Source organism: Chrysoperla carnea, chromosome 5 (genome assembly GCF_905475395.1).
Source record: "Chrysoperla carnea chromosome 5, inChrCarn1.1, whole genome shotgun sequence".
NCBI classification, from domain to species: domain Eukaryota; kingdom Metazoa; phylum Arthropoda; class Insecta; order Neuroptera; family Chrysopidae; genus Chrysoperla; species Chrysoperla carnea.
Genome location: NC_058341.1, coordinates 24,872,244 through 24,890,062, shown reverse-complemented (window position 1 = coordinate 24,890,062; position 17,819 = coordinate 24,872,244). Strand labels below are relative to the sequence as shown.

Here is a 17,819-nt window from a genome sequence, read left to right as displayed (position 1 = left end):
TAAATTTCACACCGTAAAAAAAGTACTAGTTGAAAGTTACAGTAAAAAAATTACTAGTTGCAAGAAATTTTTTTCTTTACTATGCAGATCGATGTTAAAAGGCGAGCGCTCGTTTAAGTAATTCGGAAGGGAACCTAGAGGGAAATAAAGTTTCTTTTCGAATATTTTATTTTTAAGAATTCGGTCTGTTTCAAAATAGAATGATTTAAGCTTTAAAGTTCTCTAAATACAATATCACATATTAAAATTTTACACAGAAGTATAAAATATGTCTAAACAAAATATTAGTCTTCCACGTTCGCATAACGAACGATGTTTAGTCATGCAACATTAGTTTTAATGTCAAATTTACAACAATCTTAAGATTTTCATGTTGATTATGGTTCAACACAAAACAACTTAGATATTTAAGATCGTTATTAATTTAAATACGTACATAATTTTTATCTATAACTCTTGTCGTAAAACTTGAAGGTAGGTAGAACGTAATAAAAAAGCTACAAATAATTCTACAACAGTTTATTAGATATATTTAATTAAATAATTCCAGCTGATTATTTATTTTTAGTTCTTAATTAGGCTGAGTTAGGTTGAGGTGGCTATCCGAGACTAACGCGTCACACCCATTATGATATTTTAACCGATGGGTTTCCCATAACTAAAAAAGTTTTTGCCTCTTCGTGCTTAATATTGTGCAGAGGTCCTAGTCAGTGCCCTGTAATGACAGCTACTTCTGCCCTTTAGAAGTTCTTCGAAAGGAGATACCCTTTTATCTTTTAGAAAACAGCAACATTGAACAATTTATAAACCCTTGTCAAAATTTGTAGAATAAATACCTATAAAATTCATGCATGTTAAAAAGTTATCTAAGAAAACTCTGGCTAGAATTCGGTAATCTGTACAAGAAAGTGTGGCATTTTTTCGAGGAGTAGCAATTAAGGAGAAGCAAAGGATTTCGCATACAGCCCATATCTTTTTTGAAGCATTTTTTGCTGTGAGTACTTCTTATGGTTTTGTTGTTAAATTATGTAATATTATGTGAAATCTGACCGAAGTTTTTTTGTACTTTTTAATTTAGTTGTAATTGACGCTGAAAGATCAAAACATTTTTGCAATACTTCAAATTTTCGGTAAAACTGTAAATATCTAGTAAATTTTATATTTCACAAATCATGATAATATGATAAATTGTAATAACAAGCCTTTGCTCATAATAAATTTTCTTGTACCTCTTTCTGTTTAAGAAACAATATAATTACCCCAAAAATTTTTCATATAATTGACATGGGGTACTATTAAACTAAGATCAATAAGTGATATAAAATTATTTTGAATGTAATGCGCCCAAATTTCGAGTGAAGATTGGATTAAAAAACTTTTCTTCACCGTTTCAATTACAATAGTTTATTTATTCAAATTTTTTTTGTAAAAGAAGAGAAGCAAAAATAATAAAATATACTAAACGCCTCCATAAAATTGGCGCCAATGAATTAGTTACATACAACAATCATTTAAGTTTATGTGCGTTAAGAAGTGTTTGCGCTGATAGTTTAAGTAGGCATTTTATTTTTTATTTATGCAAGATTTTATATTATTTCTCTTCATTTGGCGTGCATACATATGCATGAGTGTAGTCTTCTATAGAATAACAAAAATATCTTCTTCCAAGTTAGAAGTAAAGTTCATTAGTAATTGGTTACTAGAAATACGTTTAGGTTGGTTACTAGAAATGCTTACCTTTGTGCATAGCCAAGTTACCAAGATTATTATTGTATATTTGATAAAGGTAAATGCAAAGAGTATTGTAGGCTTATCATATTATTAATAATTTTGAAGTCATCAGCTACGATACTTTGGTCAATTCAAATTAATCATTGTTCCTAACATAAACACAAATTTTGTCTGGAGAAGGATATACCCCCTCCCTCTTACTTTATAAAAAGCTACCACAGGTGATACCAATAAGAGAAAAAAAAAACTTAAAACTAAAACTTAGTATTACATGTTAGTAATGCAATAAGGCAGAATAGTATTAAACCACAAGCCCTTATGGAAGTGAAAATTGCTAGGCGAGGCGGTAATTTGCGTTTGGTATGAAAATCCCAAGTCTCTTTCATCCGCCTGGCAAAACTAATAACTAATTTTTAAAGAAGTTCTAGACTAGATTGATTAAAAATTTTGAACTGTGCACTGAGATATACAAATTTCCAATTAACTTAGGTTTAGAGTAGAAAAATCTTGTTCCTACTGATTCCAAAAGATTTATTAGACATTTCATTATTACAGAATGAAGCTCCGAAGTTAGTCTACATACTTTGTAGTTTAAGCTGCACACAATTGGAGACAGAATTCAGGATTTAGGATTGAATGCCAGTACTGACAATATGACTTTTTCTGCTAGGAGGACCATATTTTTATTCGTTTCAACCCGATGAATATTTTCAGTTTCTTCGAACCGAGTTCTCTCGGCTGGACATTTTATTTGTATTTGGGCTATGTTAAGTGTCACTGCGGCGCTTAGGGTTTTAGTAGTAAAGATGATGCTTATAAGGTAATTTTGGAAGGTCTTTAACTTCAAGAAATTTCTCAAAACACAAGATTCAAATATGGAACTATAGATCTTTTAGGTGGAGCTTTTTCTTCTGGGTTGAAATTCGATTCATAATGACTTAAACTCATTTACCTAACTAAATATGATATCGCTAGCGAATGGGTTTTAATCATATTAAATATGAACATCAAACCTGTCACAAAACGCATCTATTTTGAACAACATATTCAATTCATTGAATAACGAGTGTTGAGTAAAGAATTAAAAAAGTGAATATTGAAGAAGAGAAAAAATGCGCTTGATGTGGCTATTGAAATACATGGATACGATTCCCATTCATATACATACGTTATAATATACAAAACATATGTATTTAATCTTCTTTCTTCTCCATTTATTTCAAATACATTAAAATCGCAACGATGTTGACTCGAACAGTAATATAATAACAAAAGTGAAGAAGATTAAAAACTATAGATTTTACATAGTGCAAAATATATATTTTATACAGGCTGTAATTTCTAGAAATGAACATATACATGGTAAGAAATTTTTTGTGGATATCACTATATCAGTATCGATGTGAACGGCAAATTGTATACTTTATTGAGGGAATAGTAACATTAGCAATAGTTATGGCAGACGGGACAATGCAGTATGGGCGTCAGACCCATATTGGTTGGCGATACCCTCAATACTTTTGGTGGATGCCCTATTCAATACTGTAATATTATTTATGTTACCCTAGATTCTATATGTATGTGTTTTGTGTAATGCAACAAAGAGTGAACGGCATTTGATAGAGGACTCTACAGGAACTGCTCATCACGTTAGTCATTTTAAACATTTCAAATCCAGAGCATATTAAGCTAACAATTGCATCCTATGAAAATAGGCATATTTATGAAACGAGGAAATCATATCTGACATTATCTTATATGTATCTGTCCGTATACCATGCCAGCATTGTAGTAAACACCATGCATTTCTTACCGTGTACACTTTTCATATCGCTAAAAATACACAATATTTTCGGCCATGTACTCTAAAACTCGAAGTGCTGTTAAAACCATCGGATATTCAAGATGATTTGAAAAAAGAACACAACTTCAAAGTTTCTCCTGACGCACGGAACGAATCAAGCTGCTTTTATGAAAACTGTTATGATCTTTAATGAGTCTTATTTTTCCCATTTCGTTTTGAAGAGATTATTTGATATGCGTCTCATAGCTGTTCGATTTTGCGTTGCCTATATTTTTTTAATGGTTATTTGTATAAACTTTGGGAATTTCACATAGTTTTTGTTCACTTTGTAGAGATGTTTAAACAAACTTGAAAAACTAAACTTGAGATAAACTTAAAAAAGTTCAAGAATACAGAGAAAGCAATGAAATTGATTTTTACATTTACTATTTTATTAGAAAATGTTTTCTTTTCAGATTTTGATACTTCAGTAAAATATTCTAGCTTTTAATAAAAGTAGGCTTCAATGTTATCAGAAGGAGTTATCTGATGTAAATAAGCTTGATGAAAAAAAGATTTAATGGTGGAAGCGTCAGGAATATTTAGTGTACGAATCGAAACGTCATAAATAAAATAGCTATCATAACACTGCAACATTAGGTTGCAATATCATTTGTTTGTATCTCCGCGAAAAATAATCCGATCTTGATCGTAAGCAACTCAACCGAAATTATTTCAATAATATTTTATTGTGGCGAAATTCTGGGCCGAGTATTTAAAACTGAAAAACCTAATACAACCTGTAAAGAGTCAATAGTGTAACAATGTAGCCAACATAATAATCATAATAATATTCTCATAATATATTTGCTATTAGCATTAAATAATTTTCTATTAGGATACCAATATAGAATATAGATATAGAATCAAAAAAAGACTGATGTTTAACAATATATAAAATAAAATGTATAATGTAGGTACATATAGAATATAAAATAATGGATGATAATGGTTATTAGCTTTCAACTTGTACAGTGTGTTTGGTAATATATTTTAAAGCAAGATGTGGTGAGTGTGGTCATAAAGTCAGACCTATAAATTTTATTGAAATTAACCCTAAACGAGTGAGAGAAACAAATTCCTATATCCTCTTTAATTTTAGTACAATCAGCATACACGCAATTCTTCGAAATATCAGTGAAGAATTTGCCAGAATTTTCGTACAGTCATAAATTATTCACCATTAGATATGATGAAAATTTTTCCAAATTAACCAAAGATATGAACTATTATCATTCTTTTAACGAGATTTATTAGTTTTTAAAATTTTTCAGACGTATTAAAAATGATCACTTTAATAACAGATATCATCTGCTGGATGTTATGAAAGCTAGAAATACTATAGGAAATAAAAATTTCAATGGTGGACGTCACGGGAACAAAATTCAATATATAGTTTTATAAACTAACACAAGTGAAATTTACAAAATAAAAAAAAAAAAACCCACCAAGTTTTCCGGGTACGCAACCCTAAACTCGCACTTGAAACATATTTGAGAACACTCTCCATTAAATTACCCCTCAAACGAAACCTAAAAAATCAAAATCGGTTCATCCGTTTAGGCGCTACGATGCCACAGACAGACACACATACATAGCGGTCAAACTAATAACACTCCATTCTTTAGACTAGGGGTTAAAAATATGCTATATTAACACTTATGAAACGTACAATAAAAGTTTTCTATAATCTTAAATTCATTGTTAAAAAGCGTGCAGTATTTCGTATGTGGTAAATACTTCCATTATAATTGTACGTTCATATATCATCAAACGTACGTTTTGTTCCATTGCTTGTTATTTGCAAAGGTTCTAAGTGTATTTACTTTTTCTGCATTTATTTTAAACACAAAGAAAAAACACATACTGACATTTATAATATTGGAATAGATATCGATTATCTTAAAGGAAATAACATATTTTCAATATTTTTTTTTATTAGGTAATAAAATTCAATTTGGGGTTAAGAAACAATTTTATAGCCACGTTTCAATTTTTGATTTACGATGTACTTGTAAAATGTTATTATTGTGACATTAATACCTACGATAGAATATTATGAATATCCTACGTAATTTATTGACCGAATTACTGAATTTTCGTTCACAATCCTTTTTTCTTTTTGTTAAGGGTAGCATGATCCCGTCTTTATCTGTGTCTATTCTCAAGATAAATGATGAAAAGACAAATATAATATTATTTCAGTACTTTTAACAATGATGTTAGTGATTTAGAGTTTGAAATTGAAAATTATTTATTACCAATAGACCAATATCAATAAATGATAGTGACCAATAGATAAAAGCGCTCGTCATATTTTGCAAATTCAAATACGTGCAACTTCTGCTCAATTAAAGAATGTGGCTTATTTATTAAAGCTAGTCTCTAACGAAGGCTGAGTTCATTATTTTGTGGTAGCTCATATTGGAAGTAATAATTATACGCAAACCGAACTCATAGTAACTTTTGAACGAGGGTTCTTTTATGACTATTTCGAACTGTTTTGTGTCCAAAACAACGTTTTTTATCATCCTACATCGCTCTACTTGGGGATGGGTTCCTGAATAACAAAACCATAGATTTTATGTAAAGGAGAGTGTGTGACACACTGTAGATAGTAGTCATGAATGCATACTATTTAGTAATAGTAAAATGTAATGCAGTAGTTAAAAAGAATTTATAATACAAGTAGGGGAATTAGTTCTCACACTAAGTAGGTGTTGCTTCTTAGTTATATATAGCAGAAAAAAGAATGAAGAATATAAGTATTGAGCTTTTGTTTCAACAAGTTCATGGGTCACATAGATCTAGATTGTCTTGCAGACTAGACGAACGTTCTGCTCTCTTGTAATATTACATATAAATACAGCAAGTATTTATTGTATTATTTATAATAATAATAATAATAAATTCAATGTGTATTGCTTCTTCGTTATTGTCGTGAGTATTTCAAAAATCTTTATCAAAAAATATTTTATAACAGGCACGTATTTATTTTATTTATTAATGGTCTATGGTAAGGTCAATAAATTATATTGTTTTATAAGGAAGTGATGTCATTTTTTGGTTGTGGTAACTGAATTATGTACTGATGTTTTTCTGTATTACATATTTGTTTGACTAAATAGTATTCGGTTGAATATTGAAGCGATTTACTGGATGTCGTGACTTGATCTATAAAGCTTATTTTAAAGAGCTATTATAGAGGTAACACATTGGAAATATAATAAATAATATAACTTCGTAATATCGGCTAAAAGGCCGCCACTCATTTCAATGTAATACGAGTAAAAAGCTTTTGAAATAAATGGAAATCTTATTTTTTTTAATTACCAAATTATTGTAAAATTTTAAATTCTAAAAAAAAAATAATCTATAACGAGAAATGCTTGTTGGTTCTACAGAAAAGTGTGAAACAAAAATTGTTGGAGGTTGGGTTAGTCAGTAAATCAGGAGCTTTTAAAATTTCTTAGACTTACCGGTGTAATAGTAGCGATTAAAAGACTAGATCGAGGTACAGCACTATTCAATACTTGAAACGTTAAATATCTATCTTGATGACTTAAACCAAAACTTTGTACAATACCACCAGTTAAGTCTTGTAGTGCTCTAGTAGTTGAACCATTACTTAAATTTTCATAATTTCCATATAATCTGAAAATAATTTATATTTTTAACTAATGATAAAAAAATGACCGACACATATTATCTTTAAGATTAATAGTATTCTAAATGAGGCCGTGGTCTTGTGATTAAGGTGCCCGCTTCCCATGTGGAAGGTCTTCAGGCTGAAATCCATCCATTGCAATTGATTTGTTTTAAAAACATTCATTTAAATTCATTTAACAACATGAAATTTTTTTTAAAAACTAATAAATAACTTTTTCTAACTACTTACTTGGCATAAGCTTTCTCTAATAATGCAGCCCAAAATTCCGTGGAACTCGTACAATGTAAATGAACTAATCGTCCACGATATGTTGGCAATCGATCATCAATTAAAATTTCTCGCCATTCACCAAAATGCCAAAATCGAAAGCTATAACAAACAAAAAGCATATTATTTACTACGTTTGAAAATGAAATTTGTTTTGTAGAGTAGGGACACTGTTTGAAATCATACTATAATTAAACATAAAGTCCTTAATTCAAGATCTTTTATCTCATAATTCAGAAATACACCCAGATTTGAGTCGATTAAGTTAAGTATTGAAAATAAAAGAATTTTAAGCATTGTATGGACATACTATAGTACTCTATCAATCTGAAACAACGATTGGACTTAAGTTACAAAAAAGTATTTTAAAACTTCAAATTTAGGACCGTTTAACTCCCAAACGAAGCAAGAAACCAAGTTTAGCTAAATCGAATTATTTTGAGCAATACAATATCTGGCAGAGCGTTCTACAGACCTATTAGGGATACCTATATCTGAATCACATCAAATTTTTACCAACATTTATTCAACATATACATTGCAATATACTTCATATACATTGCAATATCATTTCATATGAGTCGTACAAGTTGCCTATCTGAAGAAATACAATACTTGAATTATTTGTTAATAAAGTTGGCAATGAACAATGTTTCATGAACGTTTGTAGGAAAATCATTTTAACTGTACGATTCACTAGAGAACTGATTGAATGTGAATCATACAAACCTGCACAAGTGTGAAATGAACAAGTCAAACTGAATGTGTGTACCAAAGATTTGTTAACTTTGTGCAAACACTCGTCAGGTTTTTTGGAGTTTTTAGTTTCTCTCATTATCGTATTCGATAACTGACATAAATCTCAAATCAGTTTCTTAATTCATTCTAAGATAATTATAAATCACGCGCATATATTTTCAATTCAGTAAGTAATATGGGAATAGTTTTTTTAACACTATAATCATGTTCTCATTTTTATTTGAGCAAAGAAAAAAGTCGCTGAAGTAAGTGTGTGGTTTTCTGAGATCATCGTTATCCAGAAGAAAACTGTCGCCTGAGCAAAGATATTTGTGGTTTCAACCGAAAATTTAGCACATTTGTACAAAAAGATTGCGTTGAAATAAATGACTTAAATTGTAAATGTAAAATATGTTTGAATTATCGTCACTTGAATTAATATGAAACTTAATTTAATTTAAAATACAAAAATTATATTTATAATTATAATAATTTATTTAAATTATAAATTAATTGATATAAATTATTAATATTATTATTAGTTTTAAATTAAATTTGTAATAACTTCAACACAAATATTAGATTGCGTGTAAATTGTAATATTAAGTTCGATCGAAAGATACATATAAAGTTAATAAGCATAGGCGCAATCGTATTTATAAAGCTACGTTCACACGTATATCTTGACCAATTGCATACAAGTACTCTCAAAAAAATTCTGCGGCTATACACTGCTTGAATTCTTTCTTTCTCTTAGGGAGCATCCATAAACCACGTGGCCCGATTAAGAGGAAAAGAGGATCAATTCAAAAGCTGCGACGGGCTACGCGAGGAGAATGTGGCTATGAAGTCAAGTTCATTAATTTTCTTGATATGTAGTTTTTGGCACAATATGAAAATAATTTGCAGTTAAAGTTGCGGTATATACGTATATGGAAATTTAATTTCAAACATTGGGGCTTTTATTTTTATGAACGCTATATTCTTACAAGTCCGTAGTGTCCGTTTTAAAAAATAAAAATGTGTTCATACCTTGATAATAAAAAAAACACTACGTTCAATACGACGGGAGATCACAGTAAAGGCTGTGGTAAGCTGTAGGAAGCACAGAGGGTTCCAAAGACATTAAAATTTAACCACGTCGTTTGTGGAGGCTTCAAAAGAGTGAATTTTACTGAAAGATAAGAGTAGGGTTCTCATAGGATCTTTTTAGTAGGAAAAATCGTGTCTGGGCTTTGTTTGTTTTTGGTATTTATCGTTTAACCATGAACATGCGGCTAGATTTAATCCCTCAACAATGTATTTAGCTGTGAACGTAGCTTAAGATATATAATACGGTTAAACCATCATCAAACGAACGGCTACAAAAACAAGAACAACAACAACAACAAGAAGTAAAGAACAGAACAACCAACAACAGGTACATACATATAATGTTTTCTAAACAAGATAGTTTTGCAAAGTTTGCTCGTTTCGCTAATGCGTATATGATGTAAAACCAATTTGCAACATATTTACTAAATAGTAAATAACGAACGAATATAATATGTATTATATACAGGCTGGTTGCAAACGAATTTATTCCTTGTAGCTGTTTAGCAACGGATGGTCTTAGAAACGAAATGTAAGATACTAGATGCATGTACTAGAACAAACGGTCAATATTCGAGGCGGATTGTGAGATAATAAATGTGTGACTGGAAATGGTATTCTTCGGAGAAACATAGAAAATTTTGTAGATTTGTATCTGCCTCGTTTCAATGTATACAAGGGTTCTCATGTGGCCTCACAAGAAAGAAGCATATAAGGTGTAAGAAACATTGATGAAAGCGGCGGCCACTGAAATTAGACATCATACTAAATAATTCAATTCATAGTGCGATAAAAACTCAGCAAAACTGCAAATCTCACTTCTATGACGTCTCGTAAAAACCCTCTTTACACCTTTTGTGCCATGAAACAATATTTTTACTTCTTCTGAAAGGGTGATTGTAAACCTGCAGTATTGTAAAAAAGTTTTGGTTTATTACACGGTATTTCACGGTACGGTTTGTAGTGAAGTAATGAGTTATTTTAGGCAAACACGCAACTATAAAAATATATAAATTATTGTGTACAAGTGATGCTTATAAATTTGATAATATAGATATCGCTTTTCCATCGTCAATACTCTAACTATAGTCGTCTCTGTTTATCAAATGATGTATCTTCGATGAACTCATAACTAAATTCAAATTTTGTTTATATATATATATATATATATATATATATATATATATATATATATATATATATATATATAAGATTGTCTAAATATCTTAGATGGTTTTTTATCACACTTTCTAGATTTTTTGATATAGAAATATTCAATTGAAAAGGATAACCTATATGATTCATCATTTTTTCAGCCAACTTTGAACGATAAAAATTTGAACGATAAAAATAGAAAGCCCGGTGACCAAGAAATTTTTTTGTGATTTTTGGAAATTTTTGTTAATCAAAAAATGTATTTATAAAGTTTTATTGAAATCCCTAGTATTACCCAATTCTTGCATATCTCTTTAACAAAAAACATGTATGCGTGTTTTAAATTGTTTTTTTTTATATGTGAATTTTTTGAGGATGCATGAATGTATCAATCTAAATTGCTTTTAAAACAATGTGTCAAGTTCCAAATCACCTCTATATAATATAAAACTATTTTATGTGTAAAGAGAAATAATATGTTGGGTAGTTTTCATTATGTCAGCGCAAGGTGTGGGAACTTTATGAATCGCTTATAAGCAATATATTTTATATTCGTGGACCATTATGCTGGTTAAGTTATATTTATGGTGTCTACATACGCATAAAATTATTATTTACTACTACGATTAATTTAAAAAAAATAAAATAGTTTAGTTAGAAAATTGATATTAACATGGTTCAATGCATAATAATAGGGTAAGATATAGTACCTATAGTCAAATGTACCAAGAATCATTCTGTGTTCATCAAAATATATTTATATTAACTGGACAGCATTTGGACTGAAATGAGGGTATTATGTGAGAATGTAGGTAGGCTGAAAACTGGTTGTCAATGTAGTTTTGTTTTCAAATAAACTAAAATTTTTAAGGAGGTAAAGTTTCAAATACGCGATACACTTGGAATCTGGCAACTACCAATTATAGGTAAGTGACATATAAATGGCTATAAGTGCTATTAAAAAGAAGTTTATTTTTTGAAAATATCAGTTGAAGCAATTGCTGAACTCTTAAAGTGGTGAATGCCTGTAAAAGAAACGTGTAGGATTTTCAATGATAATCATATACATTCTATGATATTGTTCCCTAGAATCTACAACTTCCCCTATTCTAAAAAATAAATCGCCAATGAAGATAAATCTTGAGAAGAAATGTTGTCGGTGTAACAAAACTGAGTTTGATGGTACTCACAAGAAAAAATTATTTCTTTTTGAAAAAAATTCTTTCGAACTATAACGCAACTGTAAATACATATTGCTTTCGTTCACAATAAAAGCCTATTATGATTGGTTGGAAAGTTTTATGAAATGCACTTAATCAGACACTTGGACTAAAGTAATATTTTATCAAAAGAAGAGACTTTCCGGAAAATTAATGTATATAAATTGTTATATTCATTAAAAAATAATGAATGCCATTTTTTATTCTTAATGGATAATGAAATCATTTTTCTAATTATATTTCTTCAATTTATTTCTCGTAATTTAATAAAGTTATCACAAAATTCCCACATTATATTACTTCTGAGCACTAATAAATCTATCGTCATAAATGGCAAGAGTACAACAGGTATAGGTGTTTTTGACTGATTCATAGCCTTGCCAAGTTAGAACTTTTTTTGTGAATTGAATTTAAAAACTTGTTATATTTTAATATTTGTTAAAATTCTCCTAAGAGAATTCAAAATACTTAAATTTCAAGCCTACTCCGTTAATTTTGTAGAAGAAAACAGTTTTTTTCATACAAAAATCGTGAGCAACCAAAGTTCCTCTTTTTACTTTGGCTGATTTTGAAGATTTAACTAACAAACATACAAACTTTCACATAAACATTTTACAAACGGGAACAGAGAAAGCACTTTTTATTTACCATTCGTTTACAATTTTACCAACCTTTATAATCTTAATATATATATTTCTTGTGTGTGTCTGTATGTGACTGAACTCCTCCTAGACGGCTGGACCGATTTCGATGAAATTTTTTGTGTGAGTTCAAGGGGATTGGAGAATGGTTTAGATTTACCATTCGGTCCACTACAACTGTTTTTGAGGGCTCCGTACCAAAAAAATGAAATTTCATTAAATGGTGGGAGCGCATATAAATCATATCACATTATGTATACTATGTGTACTATGTATTTTTAATAGTATTCAGGTATTGTCAATAGGCATTTATTAGAGCCATATGCGAGCGCAGCGAGCTCTACTATCAAAGGTCAGGCCAAAGGTCGAAAGTCAGGCCACTCCAATAAATAGGAGTTAAATTGGGGTTTAGCGGACAGGCTAAACGTAGTATAGGTAATGAATTGGAGTTACGTTTTTACGGGACAACGTCCGTCGGGGCCGCTAGTATTCTATAAAAATTAAATAGGCCGTAATATGGTGAGTTTCAAAGAAGCATATATTCGAAGTGTAGAATGCTTCATTCAACAAATCAGGCGTTTCTTTGAAGAATTATTTTGTATCAATATCTCAGTAACATATTATTTTCGGGCCTATGTTTAAATGACTTTTTTGCTTATTTTAGCTAGGGAAGGAACACCTAATATAGTGGTCATCACTTTTGAAACAACCACTATATAGTATGGTGGGAAAAACAGAAGAGTTTTCCATGGACCATGGAGACCTTCTTTTATTAGTTTTAAAATAAGTACGCCTTATTCAAACGTTTCATTATCAAATTTTTTGCTATATAATCTGACAAGTTTAATTTTATTATTTTGCTTTGCAAGGCTGTTTTTCTAAAATAACCTGCTATATATATTCCAGGGCGCACAAATAGTTGAAATAATTCTAAGGTATATCGCCTCTTTTCCCCTTTTCGTCATTGTGATTATAATCGAAATACGAAACTCTGTATACTCAATTAGGTCTACAATATGCAATCGTCGGTTTTTACATATACGTATTAACAAGTGCAACTAGTGATAATTTTAGTATGTAAGTAATAATTTAGATGGCTTATCATCCCATAAAACAGTGATTTGTGTCCACTGATTAAATTAAATGAATTATCCTGTCGTATCAATATATTTATTATAAGTCGTGTTGGATATGATCCTTACAGATCAGATTAGTAAGTTAACGATATAGTAAATTATTGTTGCCTCAGTCGAATATGGCCACTTTAAGGTTTTCTCGCATTGTTTATAATTTGGAGTTACCATTTTGACTTTTTATAGACCGTTAGTTTACTTAGACTTAGGTTGCGGAATTGATCACATTGTCGTCGCTTGGATAAGAACGTAGTAACCGACTCCACCCACATCAAAAATGTAACTGTAAATATAATTTGTAATTAAATAAATAAAGATTCACAAATAATGATGTGGGTGGCCTCTGTTATAGGCGTATATGTCAGAGAAACGGAGGTTAAACCCCATTATTATTATTATTTTGACTTTGTTTTGCAATATATAAAGCTGATTTAAAAAAAAAAATAAACGGAATTTTTAATTTGATTGCGATCAAATTAATTTGTTTTACGGAAAAATATTTAGAACAAAAATATTTGTTTGTTTACAAAGAATAACGTTCTAGTAGAGTAACTTAGCAAACAAAATGATTATGTGGGTGGCTTCTGTTATAGGCGTGGTCTAAGAAACGGAGATTAATTAAAAAAAACTTAGCAAACATGAGCTATTTCTAACTTTTTGCATTAGAAACAATATTAAATATCTTTGTAGACTATTAATCATAATTTTTAGTAAAATTGTATTTTACAAAGTTAGTAACATCGCTTTATGATAGTAATTTCCATTCCTTTAGTATCTAATTTCCATTTAATGTTACTTTCTTCTATTAAAAAAAATTACAAAACTAAAAATACAAAATTATTGATTTTTGGTTTTTGGGGGAATGTAGTAATTTTCTATCAGGAAATTACCAAGTAGCTAATATTATTATTGTTAACTAAACTACCTGCATACTGCAGTCAATAATAATAATATCTGTCGAGAAATCGACTACCGATAATCTTATTATAATCATAATAATTAGTAATAATATGTATATGAAGTTGTTCTATATGTAACATCATTTATTTATTAGCTCAGTGTGAAACGGCGTCACTCAATATGAGATTATTCCAATACAATTGTTCGAGAACTATCCCCATGTTGAAAAGACAAGAAACAAGAAACAAATTTTGTTTTTTTTCAAAATATTGTTGCTACAATAAATCAGTATACCAGCAAAAATCGGGGAAGTACGTAATGTCTTTTTCAAAAATTGAAAAGTTTCATAAATGAATAAAACATTGCTCAAAAAGTTCATTAAAATGCACACGAGAGTGAAGTTTTAAAGAAGTTCGAATAAAGTGAACGATTTTTCCATTTGCTAAATAGATAATTCGAACTGTGGTTAGTTCTCTCTCTTAATGCGGAATTTTCCGTTCAATCTAAATTTTTAAATAATCATTGACTACAAAAGGAGTATCACAAATTGCGAAATCAAACTAATTTCTTTGTAAACCGTGTATTTTACACATAGAGTATTTCGCAGAGTTGAAAAAGTAAATCACTTTTGTTAATCACACAAACTAACGCAAAGATCGGTGCAATTAATTAAAATTAATAATTTTTTTAATGGTATAACGACAAACTCTTTAACGGTTTATCGAATATAAAACCGAAAAACTTTCTAATTTCTACATAATAATTTTATTTTATATGATAGAATTATCATGTACATAAAAATTCTCACTAAATTTTTCTAAATTCAGGACGGATGTTTTCTTTGACAGTATATTTATTATTCGGATTATAGTTTTCGAAGTATCGGTGACCTCTTATACTGAACTAACACATCATCATTTACTATGTATTATTATAAAGCTGTTTGAGTACGTACTCGTACGTACATATACAATTCGCAAATAATAATCAAACGTAATGTTGATAAATATTATAATTATTGGTAGTTATTGAAAAAATTATATACTATCGAAAGCCGCTTTAGGTGTGGTTTGGTATTCAATGAGATACCATGTGTACATTTTTAATATACTGACTTGGAAAGTTCATGTTTAATCTTTGACTTAGAGCACTCTACAAGTGAAATTTATAAAATTTAAAAAACCCCGACAAATGCAATTTAATTCTTGCAAATCGATTTTTGAAAACTTTGCTATAAAATGTTCTCAATCAAGTCGGTCTGACCGTTTAGGGACTACGATGTCACTGAGAAACACACAGACGCACAGATAAACACTTTAAACTTATATATCAATATCAAAGTGATGGTCAAGGACATCAGATGAGATGAAAAGGATACTATATAAAGGAGCTATCATTTTTTTGGGACAAATTTTTGGAAATATTTTAGTTATTGAAATATTTGAGTTGACTTTGTTCTTTTGAATTATTGTTTTGAATTACCTACTTATTTTACCATTTCACTTTTCGAAATAAATTGAGCCAGGTTTATTTGACTCATTTCCATAGTAATTATTTATATGTTAAAATTATATGTCATGCCTTTACCAAACTGAATTGATTTTGAAGAGCAAATTTTTTAGTTTTTTCGGGTATGTAACCCTAAGCGCGCACTTGAAACATAGCTAAGAACACTCTCATTTCAATTACATGAATTCCAATGAAACCAAAAAAATTAAAATCGGTTCATTAATATCGGTTATTTGTAGGATGGGTTTGAGTATGAGATTTTTAACTGAACAGAGCGATTGAACTGTAATCTAAAAAATCGGTGATCCCTTACGGAGGGAAAATCAGTTCTCCAATATCAACATTAAAATAAAACATAATTCTAATAAAGGTATTACCGGCCGAGTGACATGGGTTTATGTACAGCTGAGACAAAATTTAACAAGGTATGAAAACCATTCTTTGGAATGTCTTTCTTGTGATTTTCTATTCAAAGAAGTGGCGAACATAAACTAGGACTCCGAAAAGTTTAAGTAAATTCTCCAAGGTACTTTAAAAGAAAGAACAATAATTTTAAGTAGTGATTTTAAAAATAAGAAAAAAACTTATCAAAAGAATGTCACTATAACTAGAAAATATTTGTAGTTAGTGGGTTGGTATTTTTGTGATTTTTTTTCTTTTTAAATTTATGATTTAAAATTACAAATTCTAGTTTGGACAAAACGTATAAATTTTGTTACGAGTTATGTTGTAGTTAGTTAAATTGCATTTATTGTGTTATTTAAACTGACTTGCAATAATAATTGTATTATTATGATAAATTGGCGCCATGCTTGTTTGTTTATCAGAGAAAGGGAGTAACATATCATATTATACAAGACTTAAATAGAAAGTTAAAGTATTTAGAATAATCTTTTTATTTGAGTCTTTTTTTTTGTTTTGTGTCATATTTCCATAGTTAAAATATTTAAGATTTTATCACTCTTAACAAAATTATTTAATTGCATTGAATAGCACAACTGAATCATTCCAAATTAAAAGTACCCAGTCATGATTGTTTTTGGATTAATAACTTATAATAAAGAATATAAAGTTCAAAAAGTTTTAAAGTATAGCCAAGATGAATACTTTGTACTTTCAAGTTTTGGTCAGAGATATTTCAATTGGGCAAAAAATGCTTAATCATAAGAAGAACCTAATCTGCTTTACTACTGGCGTTATAAAAGGAATCTATTACCATGAAGTACTTAAAATAATAGGGGACCACAAATTATAGCTTAGAAAAATGTAGAAAATAGGTGTTCTAAAAAACTTGAGACAAAGCTTTTTAAATGATTTTGATTTTGATTGTGACGGAAATAGACATTAAGAAAATGATAAGCTTTGCTCTTTTGCCGCATTTATTATAAAGTCAGCCTAAATGTAGCTGTTTTTATTTTGACACATACAAAAATTTTTGGTCAAAGCTCCATTGTAGAGCCCTGGGTAAAATAACAAAGACTAATAAAAAAAGTGGCACTGTCAACCATACTTAGCCAGGCTCTACTTATGTAGGTCTCTACCAAAATTCCACCTACGGGCCACAAAAGTTGTTAATGCGGCACTACTTTTCTAAAAGCTGAAACTTATGTTTTAAAATACAAGGCAACGCAATGGGCCTCCAAATAAGTGTAAGTCTAACCTAACCTGTTTTTGATTGATCCCATGTTTATGCAATGGAAAGATCAAAAATAGCCAAATGTTTCTTTTTTGATTTCCCAATAAAATGTGGCGTTCTTTACGATGCTCAAAGACATAGATCGTAATTGGTTTTAGAAGAAATTTGAAATGCGTTCGAAGAATGGTTCTCCCTATGCATTGTATTACAACTAACTTTTAGGAGGATTTTCACTTGGATACCTCTTATTTTTGAATTGCGATAATTTGATAATAATTGAATAC

General features: G+C 29.6%; 1 protein-coding gene across 1 annotated transcript in view; it reads right to left on the bottom strand.

Moving 5' to 3' along the window:
- LOC123301688 (calpain-9-like) overlaps nt 1-17,819 on the bottom strand; it is a 161,095-nt gene that overhangs the window by 14,288 nt on the left and 128,988 nt on the right. Inside the window, exons 5-6 of the mRNA XM_044884543.1 lie at nt 7,473-7,613; nt 7,054-7,228 (exon numbers count right to left, since the gene is read on the bottom strand). Coding sequence (XP_044740478.1) covers nt 7,054-7,228; nt 7,473-7,613 — 316 coding nt within the window. The remainder of the gene's footprint in view (nt 1-7,053; nt 7,229-7,472; nt 7,614-17,819) is intronic.